Source organism: Erpetoichthys calabaricus, chromosome 13, assembly GCF_900747795.2.
Source record: "Erpetoichthys calabaricus chromosome 13, fErpCal1.3, whole genome shotgun sequence".
Taxonomy (NCBI): domain Eukaryota; kingdom Metazoa; phylum Chordata; class Cladistia; order Polypteriformes; family Polypteridae; genus Erpetoichthys; species Erpetoichthys calabaricus.
Window position 1 is genome coordinate 55,242,918 of NC_041406.2, and position 23,398 is coordinate 55,266,315.

The following is a 23,398-nucleotide window of genomic DNA, read 5'->3' on the forward strand; positions in this document are numbered from 1 at the left end:
GCTAACAAAAAACAGAGAACCTGCTGAACAAACATTCATAACAGTTGGCTAAGTAAGTAAATAAACGCAGACTACTGGCATAGATTAAAATCAGCAGGCACGCAGTAAAAATGAAGTCCATAACAAAACAGTACACAGCAATCACTTACAGCTGGTAGACATTACCATATAAGTAACAAGAATCTTTAGTCGTCTACTTTGCAAACATGCATTTTCATAGTCACAGAAATTTTTAAAACCATTCCGTTTGTCTAAAAAGTCAGATGAACATGACAACAAACAAATGGAAATCAATGTATTAACTCAACATTACTTGTAAGTCATTCCAAGGGATATTCTGCAGTGTATCTTAATAGGAACCCCTTGCTGAAGCTTGTTGTGAGTAACTGTGACTAAGATAAAATAAGGTTTATTGGTAATGAAAGGAAGGAAGGTTACAGCATATGTCACTCCTTTACAAACAAATACTGCACATACCTGAATGCAAAGTGCTGCAGGTCATATCTTATTTTTTAATGTAATTTACAGTATCTAGTATGTGGATGGAAAAAATGACAGATCTCATCATTAGTTATATTTTTCATAAAATCACAAATAACTGATGAAATTTTGCAAAATACAGTTTAAATACTATACAGGCTAAGTATCCCTGTATATAATCTAAAATGCCTGAGATCACAATTATTTCCGCTTTTGTATACTGGATTTTCACATTTTGGAATACAGTCGGTCCACATTATCCACAGGTATGGATGGCATCCATGTTTTTGACTAACCACAATTCGCAATTACTAAAAAATAAAATATATAAATCCAGAATATTCAAAAAGAACATTTGAAATTCCCGCAAGCAGCACTGCCCAATAAATATGCTGATGACGTTGCTCAGTTACAGTGTAACCAAACCCAGCCAATCCTCAGTCCTGTTCTATCAGTCCTCGTGTGTTCTGTTCATGCGTGCAACCGTCTTTATGCTTTTATGTAAGCCCTGAGCTTTTATAGATATGTTTATGCAAATGTTGGCCCAGCTTAATAAGATATTTTGGAGGCACAAGTGACCAAGTATAGACATGCAGCGTAACCAGCTAAACGACATGCGTGTGCAATACATTCATACCATCGAGTTGTTATTCATACAAATATATTAAACTTAAAACTGATGAATACTCCCATTAATATGACCGAGGCTACAGATTGCACTAAATAACTTTTTTGTTTTTCGGCAATTTATATCGGCTCCCAGTTGTCAATTCTCAGGGAACTACTCGACAGGTCTGGAATAGCTCTGCTATCCTTCACTCCATCATGCCCACTGTGCTGTAATTCATTAACCAAGTGACGAGTAGGTAACATCATATGGTGTGGAGGTACATAAATATAACATAAAACATTTTTGCAAACACAAAAAAGCAATTTGCAGTAGTGTCCGGCTGTCCTAATGTAATTGGAAATTTTTTTTTTTTTTTTTTTTTTTTTTACCAAATTCCTATTGTAATGGCATCTAGTGAAAATGAATATACTTTTGTAAACTGTAGACAGTGACATTCCATTAACACACAAGTCATCTGCAATTTTAACTGTGGCACGCAACCCTTCTGAATGCAGGTGTTATCGTGTCGCTTCAGTGGAGACAAAGCTGAAAGCTCTTCCACTGTGTGTCACTGTTTAGTGGCACTCGATGCTTCATGACATGTACCCACACTCTAATCTCCTGCATCGTTGATCGTTTGTCATTTCCTTGTGGCAGTCAATGCTTCTATAGTTGCACTGTACTGCCCCCATCCCACCCTGAAATAAGAAGTCCATTTTAAATCTAAACATATGATATTCACAACCAGTTTTGGAATAAACATACCTGGACGCCTGAAGGAAAGTGAAGTTTTATAAAAGAGTCCTCTGATGTGGAATCTTCCATTTGTGTCGTCATGTAGGCATTCAAAACGTTTTGGGCTTTGGAATTTCGAATTAGGGTCCAAAGCAAAGCTTTGGACAAATTTTATCCGTGCTTCAGAGGAAGATAACATTATAAAGGGTTTCTGTTATAACATTAGGCTTAATTAAGTCCTCTACTGGAAATGTCAGTTTGTATTACAAGGTGTAAATATTAACCAAACAGCATAATATTAAAGGCAATTTCCAAAAACCAGAAATTATATGCTGTAAATGCAATGAAAGAGATAAAATGAAAGCAGTTGTTCTTCAAATAATTGATAATTGCTTATAAATTTAATTTTTTTCTCATTTACCATTTACTGATTTAAAAAGTAATTTGATGAAAGTAGCAATATGACAGGGGTAGTTCAACTTATAGTGTTGCTAAGAAATGGTAAAACCCAGCAATAACCACATGCAAACAGAGGTCATTACCCACATGTAAAAGTCTAAAGTTTAAATCACAGATAACTGTGATTCATTTTTTTTAATCTTGAAGCCTTTGGAAAAAAAATAAAATCCACTAATTCATTAAACCCTATACATTTAAATAAGTCCATTTAAATACAATTGTCAATCAAGCAAGATAAAAAAATCTATATAGGAAGCATGAGTTTACAGAAAGAAAAAGTTTAAATATTTATGTGAACATTTTAAATTTAAAGCATGACTTACAATACATTTTCTTGAATTGTTATCATTTAAAATGAATATATTTTGCTGGCATATTCTATTGTAATCAACAGATTTTTTTAACCAACAACTTACATTTTAAGCAGTACTTACTGATGAAGTTCTTGCTCTTTTTTAACAATACATGGTGGTTTGCTAAGTAGTATGGTATCTTTATTTAAACTACACCTGAAGCTAAAAGCTTCTGTTGCTGCCAAGATACAACTATGAGGGTTCAGTTATATACAGAAGATAAACTTCTGGCATATTGCACAACAGCCCTGCCTAGTGTTGAATACAAGTAAACAAATCCACATTGTTAAACCTCATTAAATATGCTTTAAAATGCTTTTTGGAAGTTAAGAGTGGCAGTACAGTTTGAGAGAGAAAAAAAAAACCTCTTATACTCAATCACAAATATTTATTAATCAAAATGTACCATTTTCAAGATCAACAAGTCTTGTCCAATTTAAGACAAAAATAGTGAGATTATTCATTTTAACATTTTCAAATTTCAAACTTGCATCTATATAAAATTCTAAACATCTGGTATAAATTGGACCCACACTAAACATTTTATATGATACCGTTTTAAGTGGATTTTTTCCTAACTGATAAAAGTATTTTTTAAAAACATGCTTATAGCAGTCACAAAGCTACTGCTAATCTGACAAATAATAAAAATATATTCAATACGGTGTTTTTTTTATAGTTCAAATATTTCCTGATCTCACAACATGGAATAAATAAAACTGAAAAACTAGCATAAAACTTGCTTACGACTGCTTTGTGTCATACCATCCCCATCTCTATGACAACACTGCCTTTATTGCTGTGAGGGTGGGTACACAAGTACTACTATACAATTACAACTAATTCCAGCTTCAAAATACCACCACAAATTTATTTGTCAAAACCTAAAACAGTGTTCTGACCAGATTTGTATATTAGATTTGACAGGAAATTGCACATTGAAAAACAAAAAAAAAAAGAAATCGATCTTGTAGCAATAACAATTAACTAAACTGTAGTTTATTTCTGTCCTTTACTCACTTTGCAAAGGTTTAAGTGACACAGCAGACTCTGATGGGTTTATACGCTTTCATAATTTAAAACTTCCAAACCCTACATGCATAATTCACTCTTGTTATACGTAGCAAAACACACTGGTATAACCCATTCTACAGTTGTTTCCCATGCAGTTTAATTTTAACCTAACAAATACAATTAATTTAAAACCTACATTACCCTAACATGCTTTAATAAGTAACAAACGGTAAGAGCTTAACTTGCCTTCCAAGTATCAACACATTAACTTTAGCAATGACGACATGAAAAACAGCTTTCTAAAATTAAGTATAATGGGTTGTTTTCAAAAAAAGGATGTCCACATTAAAGAGATTTTTTCCAACATTTAAACTGTAATATGTATCAAAAATAATTTAAGTGTAAATAAAAAGTCTGAAATTTTAGAAAAATACCTTTTCAATTGCATTTGTCACCTGTTCCAAAGGAAGAGCAGACAATTCTCCAAACACAAGTGCTTTTTTATAATTGTCAGCAAGGATGACTTCTGCATTCTGTTTTGTAACATAGACTGCTTTACTTTTCAGATTGTACAGCATCTAATTGGAAGACATACAAATGAGCATATTACTGAAAATAGACACTTAACAGAAAATAATTTAAAATCATATACTGCTTAAAAGATATAAGAAATGCTGAAAATGTCATAATGCTCTGTGATCTAAACTAGCATCCATTAATCTATTACTGAACCAGCAGAATCCATGACAGTGTCACAAAGACCTCAGCCTATCCTGGCAGCATCAGACACAAGCTAAAAACACATTATGCTAGTCCACTACAAGGAACACAAGCACACTCACTAATGTAGAGCCAGCTTAGAGACAACAGTCAACCTAACACATATCTTTTTTGATGTGTAAGGAAACATGAGTACTTCAGAGAAACCACACAGACACAAAGCATATGTGTAAACGCCACAAAGACTGACTAGAATGAAGCAGTGAAGCAGTAGTGCTAACCACTGAAAACTTGTACTACCCTCCTGCAAATTATGACAAACTAAAATTAATATTTCTATGTAAGTCATATACAATTTATTAAGTATACCTAAAACATTTTGTGTATAACGACAGCCTTTTCACTTCCTATATCATTATACATTTTCAAGAATATTTTTTCATAGCAAAAGAATCCAATTTTTTATATACAATGTCATTGACACTAGGCATGGGCTGGTGTTCTGGCCAACAAGGTTCAATGTGCCTTACCTGGCCAGGAGGCCAGTGTAATGGAAGGACAGAGGAAGACTGATTTCATGCACTATTTGCTCCATCAATACAATTAGTGGCAGTCTCCCTGGGCTATAGTGTCTGCATCGATACCTGCAGGACTATCTGAGAATTGAAGTTCAGTTGAACTGCCCTGGGTGTCGCCAGGGGGAGCTGTAGAAACAGACCGTCCCCACTATAAAAAACATCTTTGTCTTGCAACCCTACCCCACAACCAGAGCCAGCTCGCCACATAGTGTAGACGACCACCTGGGGAGCTGTTTAGCACAGGGGGTGATGGAAAAGAGGGAATCATTTATTTATAATACATTTTTTTTTACTCATTAGTATTGCAACAATATTATTTTCTAAGACATTACAATGTTAAATGAAAGTAATTTAAATTAATATGTTCAAATATGATATAATTATGGATCTTTGCCATTTGCCACTGGCACTCCTCCCACCCCCCTCCCATTTGGCCATTGCTACCCGTTTGTGGGCGATGGGCAATTAGGTTCAACCAGAGAGTGGAGCTGACCCACAAACTTGATAGTAAATGATTAGCACATTTTTAAAAATAAATTATAAATATCATAAGAGTATGTCAAAAAGGCAAAAACACTTATAGCTGTCATTCATTAATTTATTTTGCAACCCTGTTTATTCTGTTTGTCTCAGTATATTGTCATAGAGTAAGCAACTGCCTATCTGGCAGCTCTGGAATAAACACAACAACCAACCCTGGTGTAGGCAATGCTCATGTACACACCTATCCTGACTCATACCGTGTACTGTTACCAATCAATCTAATCTGCCCATGTGTGGATTGAGGGAGGAAGCCAGACTACTTAAAGAAAACCTACAGAAGCAGAGGGAAATATTAAGAACTAGACAACAAACATTTTCTAGGTTAGGATTTCAAACCCAGGACTCCATCTTCGGTGCAACAATGCTAACTACTGTACTGCATTTTACTAGGTACTGGTTTTTGTTCCAATCAATCTGTAAATCAGTTCATAGCTTTAATGAACGAATTAGTTTAACCTGATGCTGGCATTTAGCTGGTAAGCAGCAGTAACTGATTCATGTGTCAGGATACTTGTCAATGCTATATGGCTCTGGGAAGAAAAAAATTGGGACCATTGTATTACTGCCATAAATTTTAGCACACAATAAACAGTTAAATGCTATTTTCATTCAGGAACTCACTTCAGGCTTAAAGTACGCTCACTTTTAATTGCTTTAAAAAGTGTTTCCTTTAAAAATGACAATTCACACTTAACGGACAGAAGAACAAGTGACAACATATCCCTCAACATGAACAGCTGGTTCAGTTCAATGTATAAAAGTTGTCTAATAATTTACATTTCAAAACCAAGGCAAGCTAGTTTAAGAAAGCATACAACTCTTAGCTATATTTTCAGAAACTAAATTATTTATAGGCATTTCCGGGACTGAAATAAAAACTACAGACAAGAATAAAGAGTACGTTCAATTAAAAACTGATATTTACCTCTGATTAATATACTGGTTGGAATGAAAACCAGGAGTTTCAGGATGATACTGCACAACTGGGAGCCATTGCTATACTGTGTGTTTTATACATTATCGTTTGTACATATGCTATAAATTATAATACGTAATATTTTAACCGTGTTCGGTGGCTGAACTTGTTAAGGTGCAGTGATTGTAGCGTCGCTGCAGATTTTGGTTACTTAAGTCCTTCTTGCGTTAAGTCATTATCTTTACCATTATTCTTACGTTAGGTCATTAGGAAGGGAACCTTCCTTTCTCTGTGTGCATCCGACATCGGTCACATTGGATTATTATTAACATATATTGTTCCTAATACATTACAATAAGAATTGCCGTGTGATTAGTTTTAACTGTAATGGGGCGCTGTTATCAAATAAAATAACGGGAGACTGCGATGGACTGGTATACCCCTTAAAAGGGTTTTCAATGGTGCTCAATATCTAATAAGGCTCGGCTGATGGATAACATGTCTTGTAAAAATGTCACTTTATATATTTCTATTACAAAGTTCTTAGGAACTTTTATACTGGCGACAAATCCAAATTCTAAAATCTTGCAGCTGTAAAGAGACGACTTGCGTTACTTACTGGACTTGGCTTTTTGGTGCGCTTAACAAGGCACTAACCACAGTAACTCACCTCCTCAGCGGCAGTCAGTGTACCGGCTGGCGAAACGTAGAAGAACAGCCTGTCATAGCAGTCTTTTTCCAAGAAATCTGATAGCACTTTCTGATTTTCTTCCACAGTGATATACTTCTCCCATCTGTCCTCTCTTACTTTTAAACACTGGCAGAGGCGGCTCCCTACAAACCGCACTCTTTCGTCGTCCATGAAGCTGGGTACCTCTACTTCGTCATCCTCCGCCATAGCTGCCTGTGAATGTGTATCTTGGAGGGGCAGACTTGAAGACGCAAAGCGACGGCTCTCCCTGCGCGGGCTGCCTCGATGGCGCTAATGAGACGCGCGTCAGGAGGATACCAGCTGTAACCTCCCGAGTTTCGAAGCGACGCGATGATTAAGCGGCTTCCTCGACCTTGCAGACCACACCTGCTGCTAGCGCCGCCGCTAACTCCAGAGCTGCGAACTGCCTTTTCACGAGCGGAGCTGTTTGCGCTGGGTAAACGGGGCAGGGCTGTAGAGGAGGGTGTTTTCGGCGTCTTGTTTCCACGGATATCTTGCTGATATTGTTTTTATCCCTTTGAAAATCACTGCCTTTGCTTTACAACAGGTCTGCAGGAAAGTGGGGGCCCAGATAGTTCCTTTTGTTTAACTTCAGATCAGTTTTTCAGACTCTAGTATAGACCGTACATGTTTAATATACGCTATTCCTTTACAATTAAACAATAATGCGTATCCCAGAAGAGAAAAAAACTAGGAGACACGGAAATGTGTATCCCTGTGGTAGGTTTTCGTTACACAAACCCGTGCTCCTTTTTATTTCCTCACACCCCTTGTGAGACAGAATTACTGAGCAGCTGTACGCTTATATCTGGACACCATCAGCGTAAGGTTTGAACTTTTTTCGCCGTGTCTGTGTAGGGTCTTCGTTTTCCCTCTCACATCACAACAAACATGTTAAGTTAATCATCGATTCCATATGGCCGAGTGAACCCAGTGATTGACTTTCTCCCTGGCTTGAAACGGTTTCAGCCTTGCGTCCGATTTTGCCTGAGACCTGAAACTGGACCGAGCAGGTTTGATGGTTGAGTAATGGATGCCCATCCCGACAATATGGACCGAAAGAAACGTCAACCTACAACTGCCCAATAAGTGCCATCACAAAAAATGTAGAAATCAGTTCTTACCAGTTACTGTATATTTCATCCAGTTAGATGCCTACATTGTACGTGCTATTTTTTCTAAAATATGTGTGCGTGTGTATACTTATTTTTAAAGCACATTCCTACAACCTCAGTATAAACTGTTAATTCATTAATATTTCAACGTGCTATTTGCACCTTATTGTTTATTGACTTCTAGTTAAGAAAAATTCAAACAGTTGTAAATTCAAATTCTTGACCCACCAGCTACCATTTTTAGCATACTTGTAATTAATACAGGGCTGGGAGTGGTTGTGACAGTTTATTAAGGCATGTTATGGCACACATAGAAGTCGGTGTAGTTATACCAAGCAAGAAATGAAAGAAGGTGCTGAAATCATATTGAATTCTGTTGCCTTAAAGCTGTGACTTAATAATATCCATCTACCATCAGACTTGTTTAATTCAGCTATGGTACACAGGAAGCAAATTTTTACTGAGAGCATTGGGTTCAAGCCAGGAATCAGCTTTGTCACATTGCATACTCCAGTACTTATTATTACAGTGTTAATTCAGTGACCTATTAACTCAACATACTTGCCTTTGGGTAAACCTGAACACCCGTAAAAAAATCAATGCAGGAAAAATTAACAGATTCACACAGAGATATATTTAAACTGAGTACTCTAGATCTGTTAATAGTCAGTGCCCAAAATGTGGATCTGTTAATAAGCAGTGCAAAAACACTGGCAAGCATATTACCTGCAAAAGTGAATTTCATATAGCAGAAAAACATGCACAGTTATGAGTGTGGATAGAGTGGACATCAATATCTGAGTATATGATAAATGTCTTCAACAGCAGGGAGTGATCTCATATTACAGAAGTTAGACTGACATTCTGTAACCACAGTGGCTCTCCTGGACTAGACTTGATTACTTATCCCAAAGATAAAGAAGCAAGAAGTGGCCTGAGGCAGAACCGTGTTCACTTACCTATTTGAAGAGCACCTTGTTTTATGCACCTTGGGTAAATAATTACCATGAAGACAGATATTTGGCACATTGCACTGCTGGAAGAAATCTGATCCTCACAACCATGATCTTTACTGACAAGAAAATTCCATTTGAGATCCTAATGTTTCCTCATGTTTTTTATTCAGATGCTTCAAAATAAGATGGTCAATGCAGCACTCAAGTAAGTTTAGATCATAATTCAGAAAACATGAACTGTTGTGAAACGGAAATTTAAAAGTTATGACTGGAAAAATCTTAATCTCTTTATTTATTTATTTATTTATTTGTTTTTACAATGGAGGGAGATTTAGTGTATTACCAGATATTTGAGAACAATTAATTTATTTAATGGGGAACAATGCAGAAACTGAGTTTTTGTTAGCCCGTTATCAACAAAATACTTAAATGGAACTAATTAAAGTAATAGTTCATCATTTCACTCGGTTCAAATAGTATAAAAGTATCTTCATTGCATTATAAAACACAATAAAGAAGGAAGAAATAAGAAGTGGAGAAATAATATAAAAAATAGAAAACTCTAGAAAAAAGTGTCTAAATAAACTCACAGCCATATGAAGTTGGAGACACTTCCTTTAATACTAAAAGTATGATCAGAAATTAGTGGTTATAGAGTTACAAGGGAAGTACAAAAGACTTATCTTAAAATACGGACTCTGCTGCCAACTGATAATTAATACTGACTCCACACACAAAACAAAGTGGAATATAAAGCATCATGTCCCTAGTGTCCTCAGTTTATGCAGTGTAAGACTTTCATCAGCCCCTGATTTCAATTAAATCACAGAAAAAAGAATGTTTGCAATTCATAAAACTTGACAGGAACAGAAAGTACAACCTTCTGTTATGAAAACTAATGCATGTACATCAGTAAGCTTAATTGTTCACTGTACTTCTGGAACTTCCTTGACATCCCTTTCCTTGTATGAGAAAAGAATCATCCCTCAACTTTCCTGGTGTAATTAAATGCTCTATATTATTTTTATCTATTGTATAGAGTGAGAGAGAAGTGACATGAGTGTGTAAATGGCGTTTTTCCATTATTGTGCTGAGGGACTGGCAATGGTGTGCATGGGCATGTAATGGATCATTCTGTTTCCAGATAGAAATTACTGAATTCTAATAATTATGCTGCCAAATTCTGATATTTAAGAACATCCTCAGCAAAAGTATTTCACAATTTGATGCTCGAAATATGTTGCCCCATAATCTCAGAATTAAGATCTCTGGAAAAGTAGGCAAAGATATTCCTTTATAAATTACACATTACGTAAGGCATGGGCCTGTATGTTTTCTGTGCACAAGTGCCTGTCTGCTTGCTGTACTGGCCAGGCATGCCTCAGAGGCATACTGACTTCCCATCTCATTGCTTCAAGATTTTTTGCCAGATCAGAGGATGGAGGACATATTGCCAGCATATAAAAGCATCCCATTCTTCTGAAGGTGTACGTTATGCAGAAACTGGATTTAATCATATGGAAAGTGGCAGAGACAGGGATCACTGCTGAACAGAGATAAGAAACCACAAATAAAGGTAAGAAATAAATTATACTTTATTGTCCGCAAGGCAGCAAAAAAAAAAAAACACACAGGCAGGCAAAACATTGTTTCTGGGATAGAAGACACTGGTATTTATTTATTCAGTAGAGGGTGGTATTTCAATAAATGTTTGCCAACAAAATCCAAAAGCTCAATTTGTAGTTTTAAACTTGCATTCTCTGTGGCAAACTCTAAAGTATTTTATTCATAAAATTGTGTATCCACAGGGAATATATAAAATAAAAAATGCCCTTTCACCCACATATAAAAAAAAACTAAATAACTTAGTCTTCCTTGCCAATTACCAAATAATCCATATTGTAACTAATTTGAGTATTTTTTGTTTTAACAAATTGCTATATATTTAATGGACTCAAATGAAAAGTCAGCCTGTCATTATAAAAGTCTTGAGTTATTTGTAGATTATGCCACCTGACCCCCAGAAACAATCCTGTTTTGCCTAAAAAATGCAAAGGCAATTGGAAAAGAGAGGTTTTATGTTGATGTACAGCAACTAATATATGTTCAGTCTGTTAGGGTAATTTTTTTCCTAATTGATTCCTATAGTTTGTTAGCCACACGTATGTTGTCTTCGATGTTGCATCACTGCCTGTTATAAAGCTTCCTCCACTTTTCTCTATTCTGTGCCACTTCCTCCAGGTTTTTCCCCCATTGCTTCTCTGTCTCCTGCTTCCTCTATGTCCTTATCTTTCCACATCTTTCTTGGCCTTCCTCCTCTTCTCCTTCATACGGGAACCCATCTTTCCACTCTTCTTGCTGTCCTTGAGTCATCCATGTGCCATATATGTTCTGCTCATCTTATCATTCTCAATACATCTATTTCACTCAGTTCCATTTGACTAGTCTTTTCTCTCAAATCCTTGTTACTAGTTGTTCTTACCCATCTTATTTCCATTACTAGTCCCAAGCATCTTTGGTCAAACACGTCTAGTCTTCCCTTAATTGCTTGGATAAATGTTCAAGTTTCAGCTCCATACAAGGCTACTGGCACAACTAGTGTGTTATAGATTTTTAATTTTGTCCACATTTTGATGTCGCTACACTTCCAAAGTCCTCTTCGTACCTTACAAATACTGCTCCTGCCAAACCTAATCCCCTCGTCATGTCCATCTCATAGCTGCCTTTCGCCTCAATTTCGCTTCCCAAAAATGTGAATCTTTCTACTCTTTCCATCTCTCAACCTTTATATTCCAATCTGTTTGTTTCTTCTTGTTCACCAAGCTTCATTCATTTTGTTCTGGCTATGCTTATATTTAATCCCAGTTTCTCCGATTCCAATCCAAATAGTCTCAACAATTCAACTATGCTGTTATACTCACTGCCAGAAGTGCTGTACCACCCGAATATTCAAGGTCTTTCAGTGGTGCTCCGTTGATATCTAGTCCACCACTATTATCTGTTTCTTATAATAAATAAAAGGTACAAGTATTGTATTCTGAAGAAAACAGAAGAAACACAACTTTTTGGCTGTTGATCTTTTATCAGATATTGTTCACTTTTACCGGTTTATTCCTGTTGTAGATGTATATAGATTCTATATAGCATTAACATTTTTTATAATTAATAGAGACAACAAATTATGTGTAAATGAATTGTAGTTTGTGCTCTATATTTGTAAGTTTTTAAAACATAGAATCTGTATGTAATGGTACGTAGGTTGAGGCATAATAGATCGTACTGATAAAAGTATCCAAATAATAACCCAGTTTTCTTTATGTTGTTAAATCCATGCACACTAGATCAATGTGGTGAATTTATAAGCAGTCATGAACAGAAGCAAAAACAATAATTTTCATCCATGTCAATGCCCTTTTCTGCCATGCATCATTTCCAAACCTCATACTCTGCCCAGAAGTTATGCAGCATATACAGGAATAACACAACCATTTAATGTAGACATTTATTTTTTTTGCTTGTCTCTCAAATAATATCATAGGTTTTGGCTTGCAGATGAAATCAAATTTAAGTAGAAACTGTTTCAGTATCTTTTGTTGAAACCAGACCTACTATGAAGATTCCATCAGTTTTTCCCTCTAAAACTGAAACAGAAGTTCCCATGATCTGTAATCTACACATATTATCAAACAGTTCATGTCACTATTTTAAATATCTCCAGCTTTACTTTAGGGAAATTAAATTAAATAAAAGCTTAATATTTGATCAATATTGTTGGTTCTCAACGGGTAGTTTAAAAAAAAATAATGAAGCACATGTCTATATCAATCAGAAATACAAACATAAATCCAAGTTCAAATCAAACACTGAATGTATGGTGTATGTTTATTTATTATGGGGATGGTGAGTACAACTATGACCCAAGCATCATGACTTGAAAAAAAGGTACCAAGATAGCATCATTTCCATTTAGAAGGGATTTATTAAGTTACTTGCAAATTCAATGCAGGCAACAGTCTTTTAACATATTTTTTCTTTTCATTCACAAAAACACTTTTTATACAAATTTGTAATTTTAAAAATGTCAATAAATTCAAGTCTTTAAGACTTGTCTAGCAAAATCTATTAAACTTCATGATGACCAAAACAATTTTTTTTTTTTTTTTAGAAAAAGGTTTACAAATGAGATGCTGCTAGAAAATATTAAGGAAAAATTATCTGTCAAGTAAAATATTACTGAAAACACTTTCTTAGTTTGGTATCAGTCAGTCTGTTTACAACAGCTTTTCAGTCTTTTATGTACTGTTTCTGTAGATCAAAGCGTAATGATGCTATGGTTGCATGTATTAAAAAGGATCCAAATATTATAAAACGACATTATTTCAATGTCAAAAATTTATTTTATATTATATATATATATATATATATATATATATATATATATATATATATATATATATAAATAAAATACATAGAAAAAAACAACATGCTGTACCTAAATTTTCTGAAATGTAATAGGTAGGTAGCTTACGATACACACTTTAGCTTTTCTTTCTCAAAGGCAAATAATGAGAAATGAATGATGAAGAATAAATCAAAACACACTGTCATTTACTGCTGGCAAAATATGACTAGAAACCAAAATGAAATGGAGTCTCTCACTAACATCTATACCACAGGAATTATTACTGGTAAGTTATAGTAACTCTGCCAGTCTTCTTTAAGGTAAAGCAAAATGATGGCTTAAAAAAGGAATGATTTTAAAATGACATTTTATTAGACACTATTGCACATTAGTGCCCTTTTACTTGTGGATAACTGAATGCCATTATTCAACAAAACCTCAAGCACTCTATTTTACATTCCTTTAAAGACACAGTAGTGGACTCACAATGCTAACTGACCATTGGCAATTTATGTTTTATAGGGGAAATGCACCTGGGCAGATTAAGCACCCTTTTTACTTTATGGTGAACAACTTCACTTTATTAAGGCAATACATTTTAAACCATGATAAGAACTGCTGATAGATCAAAAACATATATTTTAGCCTTACAATTTTTTTTAATTAAATGAGTGAATAATCAATAAATTTCCCCAGATATTTTAACTTATATAGAAGAAACCATCTTAGATTTTATACTAATGTAAACATGATTTCATTCAAAAGATTGTCTTTACAGTATAGCTTTTTAAAAGTATTATGTAAAATGTAACAAAAAATCTTCAAAACCCAAGATTGCTTATATAAAATTTGTCTATTTTGTAAAACTAATTAATCTGTGTGTGCTTTTTGTAAATACTAGTGTCAAGTATTATTATTTTTTAAATTTATTTAAACAAACAGACTGTCAATTGTTAACAGGAAAAAAAAAACACAGGAGCCTTTTATACATCCTGTACATGTCTTCAAACTAATGAAATACATTCTGAAAAATATTTCAGTCCTGTGAGTGAGGTCCATTGTATAAGACGCACCAATATATTAAAACTAAACTTTTAGTTAACCAAATAGGTGCAAAATGGCAATCATTCTCTTGAGAACATAGGAGACTTTGTATTACACCAAAAGGTAACATTTTAAAGTGAAATACACTTTTCATTTACATGATTTTTCCTTAAATCATTGTGCTTGTTTAACTAGTAACATGATACTTTTTACTTAATTCTCTTTTATCATACATATACTCAGCTTTAAACCTTAATATAAAACATGTTTTGATCTGCATCATTATTTATTATTTTCAGTCCACTTTCATATCTTGAAAGGTATGCAACCTTAAGTGCAAAATCGTGCCCAGGGATAGAAAATACTCTTTAGAAGTCTTCCATGTTATTTGAGGTGTTTGGAGTTGCTGGGTTGGAATCCTGGGACAGTGATGACACAGTGACAATCCGTGGTGATCCCAGAACTTCATTGACACTAGCTTCCATGTCTTCTGTTGTGACAATAGCTATGGCTGCTCCACTTTTTTTATTCTGGTGCGTTTTGATGTGCTTGGAAAGATGGTCGCTTCTCATGAATCGCTTTGAACATTCTGGACATTCAAATCGTTTCTCACCTGCCCAGAGAGTTAGAAATAATTGTAAATATATCTACATTAGAATTCTCAAGAAAACCAACTTTATCAATCAACATCAAAAAAAAAAACAAAATGCTGAAGGGACCAATAGTAAATTCAAATATTTGGTTACTGCAAAGCACTTACTTGGTATCTAAAATAATGCATCTTTACTCTGTTTCCTCAACCTTCTCCCAGCAATTCACATTTACAATATACCCTAACATACAGAAAAATGAAAGAGAATAGGTTCTTTCCCTATAGGCAATGCTGCAGGAAGATACTCGGGGAAACCTTTACAACCCAGTGTTAAAAAATAAGAAATTCAAAAATGGATGGGTTCAAAGAATGGTTGCATTAATACTACTTCAGGGTGAGGAGGCGGCACGGTGGCGCAGTGGTAGCACTGCTGCCTTGCAGTAAGGAGACCTGGGTTTGCTTCCCGGGTCCTCCCTGCATGGAGTTTACATGTTCTCCCCATGTCTGCGTGGGTTTCCTTCAGGTGCTCCGGTTTCCTCCCACTGTCCAAAGACATGCAAGTTAGGTGCATTGGCGATCCTAAATTGTCCCTAGCGTGTGCTTGGTGTGTGGGTGTGTGTGTCCCCTGCGGTGGGCTGGCGCCCTGCCCGGAGTTTGCAGACCCCCGTGACCTTGTGTTTGGATATACAGTGATCCCTTGCTATATCGCGCTTCGCCTTTCGCCTTTTAATTTCTGGTACATGCTTCCTCAGTTGGTTTGCCCAGTTGATTTCATACAAGGGACGCTATTGGCAGATGGCTGAGAAGCTAGATTGCTTACTTTTCTTTCTCTCTTGCGTGGACTATCTGTGATCCTGACGTATGGGGATTGAGCAGGGGGGCTGTTCGCACACCTAGATGATACGGACGCTCATCTAAAAATGCTGAAAGATTATCTTCACGTTTCTATCTTTTGTGCAGCTGCTTCCTGAAACGACATGCTGCACAGTGCTTCGCATACTTAAAAGCTCGAAGGGCACGTATTGATTTTTGACTGAAAAACAAACTCTGTGTCTCTCTCTCTCTCCCTCTCTCTCTCTCCCTGCTCCTGACGGAGGGGGTGTGAGCTGCCGCCTTCAACAGCTTTGTGCCGCGGTGCTTCGCATACTTAAAAGCCAAACAGCCCTATTGATTTGTTTGCTAGAGATTGTTTTCTCTATCTATGTGACATTCTGTGCTCCTGACACGCACTCCTTTGAAGAGGAAGATATGTTTGCATTCTTTTAATTGTGAGACAGAACTGTCATCTCTGTCTTGTCATGGAGCACAGTTTAAACTTTTGAAAAAGAGACAAATGTTTGTTTGCAGTGTTTGAATAACGTTCCTGTCTCTCTACAACCTCCTGTGTTTCTGCGCAAATCTGTGACCCAAGCATGACAATATAAAAATAACCATATAGACATATGGTTTCTACTTCGCGGATTTTCTTATTTCGTGGGTGGCTCTGGAATGCAACCCCCGCGATGGAGGAGGGATTACTGTAGTGGGTTAGATGATGGATGGATGAATTTGTGTACTTGCATTTCCAACAGCTGATGTCAACAAAATTTTTCCAAATTTACTCTGAAGGTCACTATTACTATTTTTATTATATTTTATTTTTTTTGTATCTTTCAAAACACTCAGGTTATATTACAAAAGCATAAAACAACACAGAAAATATTTAAATAGGCACAAAAGTTCTAGAAATATCTTAAGAAATAACAAGAAAAATCTAAAACACAGAAAAGGCAAGTTTATAAAGATAATTTTATTGATTGAAAGGTAACTTGAACTTAAACTGAGTCTATAGTCATAATATGTAAGTAGAGTGAATTCCAAAGCTTGGATACAGAATAGCTAAAAGTTCACTTTCCCATTGTGTAAAGTCAGGACAAATGGACAATAAGAAAACCAGCGTCAGTGGAACGGTGCAAGCTTGAAGGCATATAATCCTTAAGAAAATCCAACAAATAGACTGGGGACACAATATGGAGGGCTTTTTATGTAAGTTACAGTGAGGACACATGCTAGATTTAGTCATTTCAAAAGGACTAAAAGTAGAGGTCACAGAGGTTGTGCATATTGGGATCTCAGACTACTTCTGCATTCTATTTGATGTAGAAATACTGGTAACTAGGACTAAAAAGCAGCATATTGTTAAAAAATGTTATTTTAATGCATCTGCAGCTACTAGTTTTGTTAATATTCTGAATAATCATCTGAAGTTTGTTCTTGTCCCTTAGCACAACCAGCAATGTTACCAGTAAGATTTTTTTTTTTTTTTTAATTCTAAAGTGACAACTGAAGCCAACATAGTGGGCCCCAGGAAAAAAAAAAAAAAATCCTCAATACTAAAATACTTCAGAAAACACCTAGAGAGAGACTATCTTAAGGAGAAAATGGCACACCACTGAGAGTAAGTGGAGGAAAACTAAATTAACAGTACATCATGAAATATTAAAAACACATATGATGATGTACAATCAAGTAGTTTGTCTTGAGAGGAAGTCCTGTTTTTCAAAAATTACAAATGATTATGCAGGAAATCCCAAGTTGTATTTTCAACTGTTGACTATCTTCTTAACCCAGCTCAGTCAATAAAATGCCCCCTGATAACTTCTAGCGAAACCTTTGAGGCTTTTGCAATCTTTTTAAAACACAAAATAAATGATATTAGATATATCTCTCTATATATAAAAGAAAATCCTGGAAATCCTGGAAAGCAAATGCAAGGCTACGATACGTGATCATCTCGAAAGATATTTTAAAGACCCACGAGACCAAGGAGACTTGCCACTGTGCGTATCACGGGGACCGTAAACATGAGACTTGGTGCCAAGAGATTGTTCCAGGGCTATAGCAAAAAAGACAGCGGCTGTACAGGCTTTAAAAGATCGAAGGGCAGCATGACAGCAGCTACCCCCCCACCCCACCCCACCCCCCGAACGCGAGCAGCATTATACATCCTGCAAGAAAGAATTCAACCACGCCCGGGGCCAGAAATAAAAGACAGGTATTGCTTTTACAACGTCACGCGAGACCAGGCAGTGAGCCATCATTTAAAACAAGTCAACAGACATCTAACCTAGCAGTTGTTGGATTGCTTTTGGCAGGCAAGCATCATGTGCTCCGAGCTCTTAAAACAACCACATGCGACAGGCAGAAGAGACAGCTAGCAAGCAGCAAAAAGACAGCAAATGACAGCATATCCTTAGTGTATGTTCAGCCACAACACCCTTCACAACACGAGCAGTACTATACGTCTGGGAAGAAAGAGATGTAACCACGCGCGGAGAAGGAAATAAAGAAACAAGTATTGTTTTTACAAAAGTTTTTAAAGTAAAAGTGAAAATAATGCATATGTAACAATTCACAAGAAAATAACAATCTCTTTAAATTGTAGATTGCCTGCCTAAGGTAAAGTCGTCCCTGATGAATGAGGACATGGGAATGAGGGGTCCTTTCATCGGATTAGTGCTATTTCAGATGTGGAATGGCAAAATGGGGGAGGCAGCTTGATGAATGAGGTCTCCAAGACTTAAAACAAATCCAAATCATATTATGTGATATCATCTAATGTGAAATTCTACTCTGTACTTCTAGAATTTTTATTTTTATACTGTATTGAGGATTTATTCTGTTCTATGTATTTTACTGTATTGTATTGACCCCCTTCTTTTTGACACCCACTGCACGACCAACCTACCTGGAAAGGGCTCTCTTTTTGAATTGCCTTTCCCAAGGTTTCTTCCAATTTTTCCCTACATGGGTTTTTTTTGGGAGTTTTTTCTGGTCTTCGACTTAGAGGGTCAAGGCTGGGGGGCTGTCAAGAGGCAGGGCCTGTTAAAGCCCATTGCGGCACTTCTTGTGTGATTTTGGGCTATACAAAAAATAAATTGTATTGTATATCTGGTAAACCAAACACAGGGGTTGGCAAGCGAAGCGAGCAGGGGGCAGAGCCCCCTAGTCTCTCCAAAATTAAACTTGTTGAACTTCAGCATGCTCTTTTTAGCAAATTAAATGCCTTCACTCACATAGGTCTATCTGAGCTGCATAGAATAATTTCCATAGAATAATTTCATTCCACTCATGTCCTTGACCCAGTACCAAAAGGCTTTTTAAAAAATGTCTCTGAAGTGCTCATTGATTGTGTGTATGACATAGTTAACTCGTCATTAGATATGGGCGGCATCTTCCCGGATTGTCTAAAGACTGCAATAGTTAAACCCCTGCTAAGAAAAACAATCTTGACTCTGCTGTCTTTGACAGCTTTAGACCTATTTCTAACATATCTTTTTCAAGTAAAATTTTAGAAAAAGCTGCTTTTTCAACAATTAAATTACTATTTAAATAAACATTCTATTCTTGAAAATTTCAGTCAAGTTTCAGAACAAATCATAATACAGAAACTGCACTGGTTAAAGCAGTTAAAGCAGGCTTAAGGGTTAATGTGGACTGAGGCCATATATACAGTATGTTCCTGTTCTAATCTAAGTGCAGCATTCGACACCACAGTCCACAGTATTCTTATAAATCGCCTTAGTCAATGGGTGGGGCTCACCGGCAGTGTTTTAAACTGCTTTCAGTCTTATTTAACTGATAATTTCTTTGTTAGCTGTGGTGATTGTAGATACTGTGTATGGCGCACCACAAAGACCTATTCTGGGCTCACTGTTATTTTCAATTTACATGATCCCATTTGGCTAGAAACACAAGATGAGCTACCACAGTTATGCAGAATGCATGCAGTTTTACCTATGTATGTCACCTGATGATCCTGACAGACTGTCTAATCCAATGTCTTACTCATATTTTGGAAACCAAATAAAGAAAAAACTGAAATCTTAGTCGTTGTTAAAATAGAAAGATAAGAATATTAGAAACTAGCAAAATACCCGCGCTTTTCAGCGGCAAAGTACTACCTTAAAATTGTTATTAAGAAGAAAAGTAAACATTTTTAAACTGAGGGAAAATATACAAATAATTATTTGTTAAGGATCTCTTTGTATACCAGGTTGTCAGTTCGGCCCTCCGGTTGTAATATGACCAAGCTGTGCACTGAGATTACTCTTGAGCATGCAACGTACAGTTGGCCATGTGAAAAGCAATCTTGCCTCAAATCAATGCCAAACTTTTGTAGGGTTTGTCCCTGAGACTTATTATCATTGCGAAGCAGAGCCTTACTGGAAATTGGAGGTGTTTGAATTGAAATGGGAGATCAGAGGGTATAACAGGGATGCGAGGAATAAAAACTCTCTCCCCTGAGCCACTGCCAGTAAAAGTAGTTGCCTCAATTAGGTTCTTTTGCAGACACGTAACCTGAAGTCTCGTGCCGTTACAAAGTTTCAGTGGCTGTACGCAAATCCACAATCGGCTTTTCTTGTGCCAAACCTGTTGTTTTCGTATGAGACGCTTTTTATTATTGGGATCGTACCTAGAAACAGAAGTTCTATTAACTTGTGGATTTGCGTGCGAATATTTAGCAGCAGCGTCTCTATTAACTTGTGGATTTGCCTGCGAGTATTTAGCCACAGCGTCTCTATGAACTTGTGGATTTGCCTGTGAGTATTTAGCGACAGCGTGTCTATTAACTTGTGGATTTTTCTGCGAGTATTTGGCGGCAGCATCACGAAGTTGTTTCCATCTAGCTGCATCACAAAATGTACCACAATGTCTGACACGCCTCCTTTTTACTGTTTTCTCACAGCTTGGATTGCTGCTGTCATAATCGGTTTGAGTTTCATGGTTTGTTTCAATTACGTTAGTATTTGCAGGACTTGTTGTGTTGAAGTGACAGCTTTTGAGAGTTGAAACATTCATAAACATCAAAGTGTCCACTACTCAAATCGTCACCTGTGAATCTAAGATGTTTAAGAGGCATTGGCGGTTCTCCAAACGTGTAAAATAGGCAGACAGCCAACTACGTGGGAGGCCAGGGGACGCAGGATGCAACCCCGCCTCACACAGCGACTGAGCTGCAGGCTATGGACGTCTATATGAACGTAAGTAGGATTCAGTTATGACCGTTACGCGTAGAATTTCGAAATGAAACCTGCTTAACTTTTGTAAGTAAGCTGTAAGGAATGAGCCTGCCAAATTTCAGCCTTCTACCTACACGGGAAGTTGGAGAATTAGTGATGAGTGAGTCAGTGAGGGCTTTGCCTTTTATCTTTAAGTTTATCCTTTTATCCTTTAAACTTAATCCTTTACCATTAAAAGTTAAGGTGGAAGTAAAGAATTTAGGTGCAATCATGGACTCTGATCTAAACTTTAAATCATATATTAACCATATTACTAGGAGTGATTTTTTCCATTTAAGGATCTTTGCAAAAGTTAGAACTCTTATAACATTGGAAGATGCCAAGAAATTCATTCACACTTTTGTTTTTAGTTTTATAGATTATTGTAATGCATTCCTAACAAGACTACCTAAGAAAGAGAGTAGATTGCAGTTATTTCAGAATGCAGCAGCAAGAATCTTAACTAGAAAAAGAAAGACTGAGTACATCTCACTAGTTTTAGTGTTGTTACATTGGTTTCCAATGTTCTTTAGAATTGACTTTAAAATGCTACTAATGGTATATAAAGTTTTAAACAATCTTAGTGCACATGACTTAAGAAAAAAAGATATTATTTGATATGATTTGAGTATACATATGCTGCAAACACTGGCATACTTTTTCCTTGAACAATCACAGTAGTTTGATGGCAGATGCACACTGAAATCAGATGGTTTCATACCATACTGACACCTTTACCACTCCATCAGACACTTAGCATATTTATTTGCAGAGCATTATTTCTTATGAGCATGGTAGAAAATAACTGTCGATGAAACTGAATTGGACAGAAACAGCAAAATATGTAGCCCGATGCATTGGTGAGATGTGGGACAGCTACCATATAGTAGTCCACCTGTAGAAAATTTACAACTCTACTCACGACAGCTTCTATGAGAAGTGGAAATGTATCCTTACTTCAAGAAAATAACACCAAGTATCTTTGATAATTTTTTTTTACATCCAGTGTAGTTTTGTTGTTAAAGGCATGCCTCAAAAATGTGGAAGGCATGTTTTCTTAAATCAGGTGCTCCTTGAACTTTACTTTTTAATTAATTTCAAAAATGTGTAAAAAAAAAAAAAAAAAAGCTTCACTTTAAAACAAAATTTTCACATTGTAAATTAATATATGTTGGCCCCAAGATTGTGAAAAAATAAGTTTGGTTATCTTTTATGAATTTGTATTTTGTTATTTTTATATTGTTTTAGCGGTATGGTTTATTATTTTTGTTTTTAGTTTACATTTAGAATAGGTATTTGCTTTTTCTAGTTTGTGTTTATTTTTTTCTCCTTTCTTTTCCTGTTTTGGATTGTCTTCAACCCATTATTATTTCAATAAATACTTGTATTTTTTGCATATTTTATTGGATTAGGACTAGGGTATTTCTTTGAGGTTTTGGCAACCCTAAAGTATGAGATGGATGTAAAGTCTCCTTGCTTCTTACTTTAAGTGTTCTTTCATTTCTTTCTGAAAAATCATGCAGGAAGTGCACAAACCCACTCAGAAACATAGACCAGCATAACCCTTTTAATTTTTTTATTTTGATACCTTAATCAAGAACATTGAAGCTGTTTATTGGTGGTTGATGGACTGAGAAGATACCCAGTCTCAATTTAAGAAATCCACTGTGATCACTAGTTTGCTTTAACGCTCAGAATGGCAGAAATACAGGTAAAATTCTGTTTCAACAAATATCTTTGCAATGAAATTTTCATTACAACGAAGTATTTTTATGGTCCCGACAGTGTCCCCATATGACACGAGCCTATAGAAATCTCGTTACTACGAAATACATTCAGCAGATACTTTCCAACGAAGTGCCCAAAAGACCTTGAAATGCCTGAATGAATCATCTATAGAGCAGATAGTTCTGTGGTCACAGCTAAGTTGTGCACAATGATCCCCAAACAGAAACATTGTAATTTTTTTTCTTTCTTCGAACTTTCCTCGTACTGTTTTTTTTTTTTTTGCTGTTCTTGTTTTTGCTTATTGCTCATCAACATTTGAAAAACATCCATTGGAATTTAACTCACTGTCACCTTCCTATAGAAATGGCAGTCACAAAAAAACGAGAACAGTTCAAATTAG

The 23,398-nt window shown here is 35.9% G+C and overlaps 2 protein-coding genes across 3 annotated transcripts in view; both read right to left on the bottom strand.

The window, feature by feature from the left end:
• The window catches only part of LOC114663749 (dynein axonemal heavy chain 11), a 341,140-nt gene extending 333,619 nt beyond the window's left edge, over positions 1–7,521 (bottom strand). Inside the window, 2 exon segments of the mRNA XM_051936024.1 lie at positions 4,086–4,229; positions 7,079–7,521. Of these exon segments, the coding sequence (XP_051791984.1) occupies positions 4,086–4,229; positions 7,079–7,306 (372 nt within the window). The 5' untranslated portion in view covers positions 7,307–7,521.
• A 5,626-nt stretch (positions 7,522–13,147) lies between these two features.
• Positions 13,148–23,398, bottom strand: part of sp4 (sp4 transcription factor) — a 66,776-nt gene continuing 56,525 nt past the window's right edge. For both annotated transcript variants that reach the window (XM_028818303.2, XM_028818305.2), the window contains exon 6: positions 13,148–15,250. In XM_028818303.2, the coding sequence (XP_028674136.1) occupies positions 15,006–15,250 (245 nt within the window). In that variant the 3' untranslated portion in view covers positions 13,148–15,005. The remainder of the gene's footprint in view (positions 15,251–23,398) is intronic.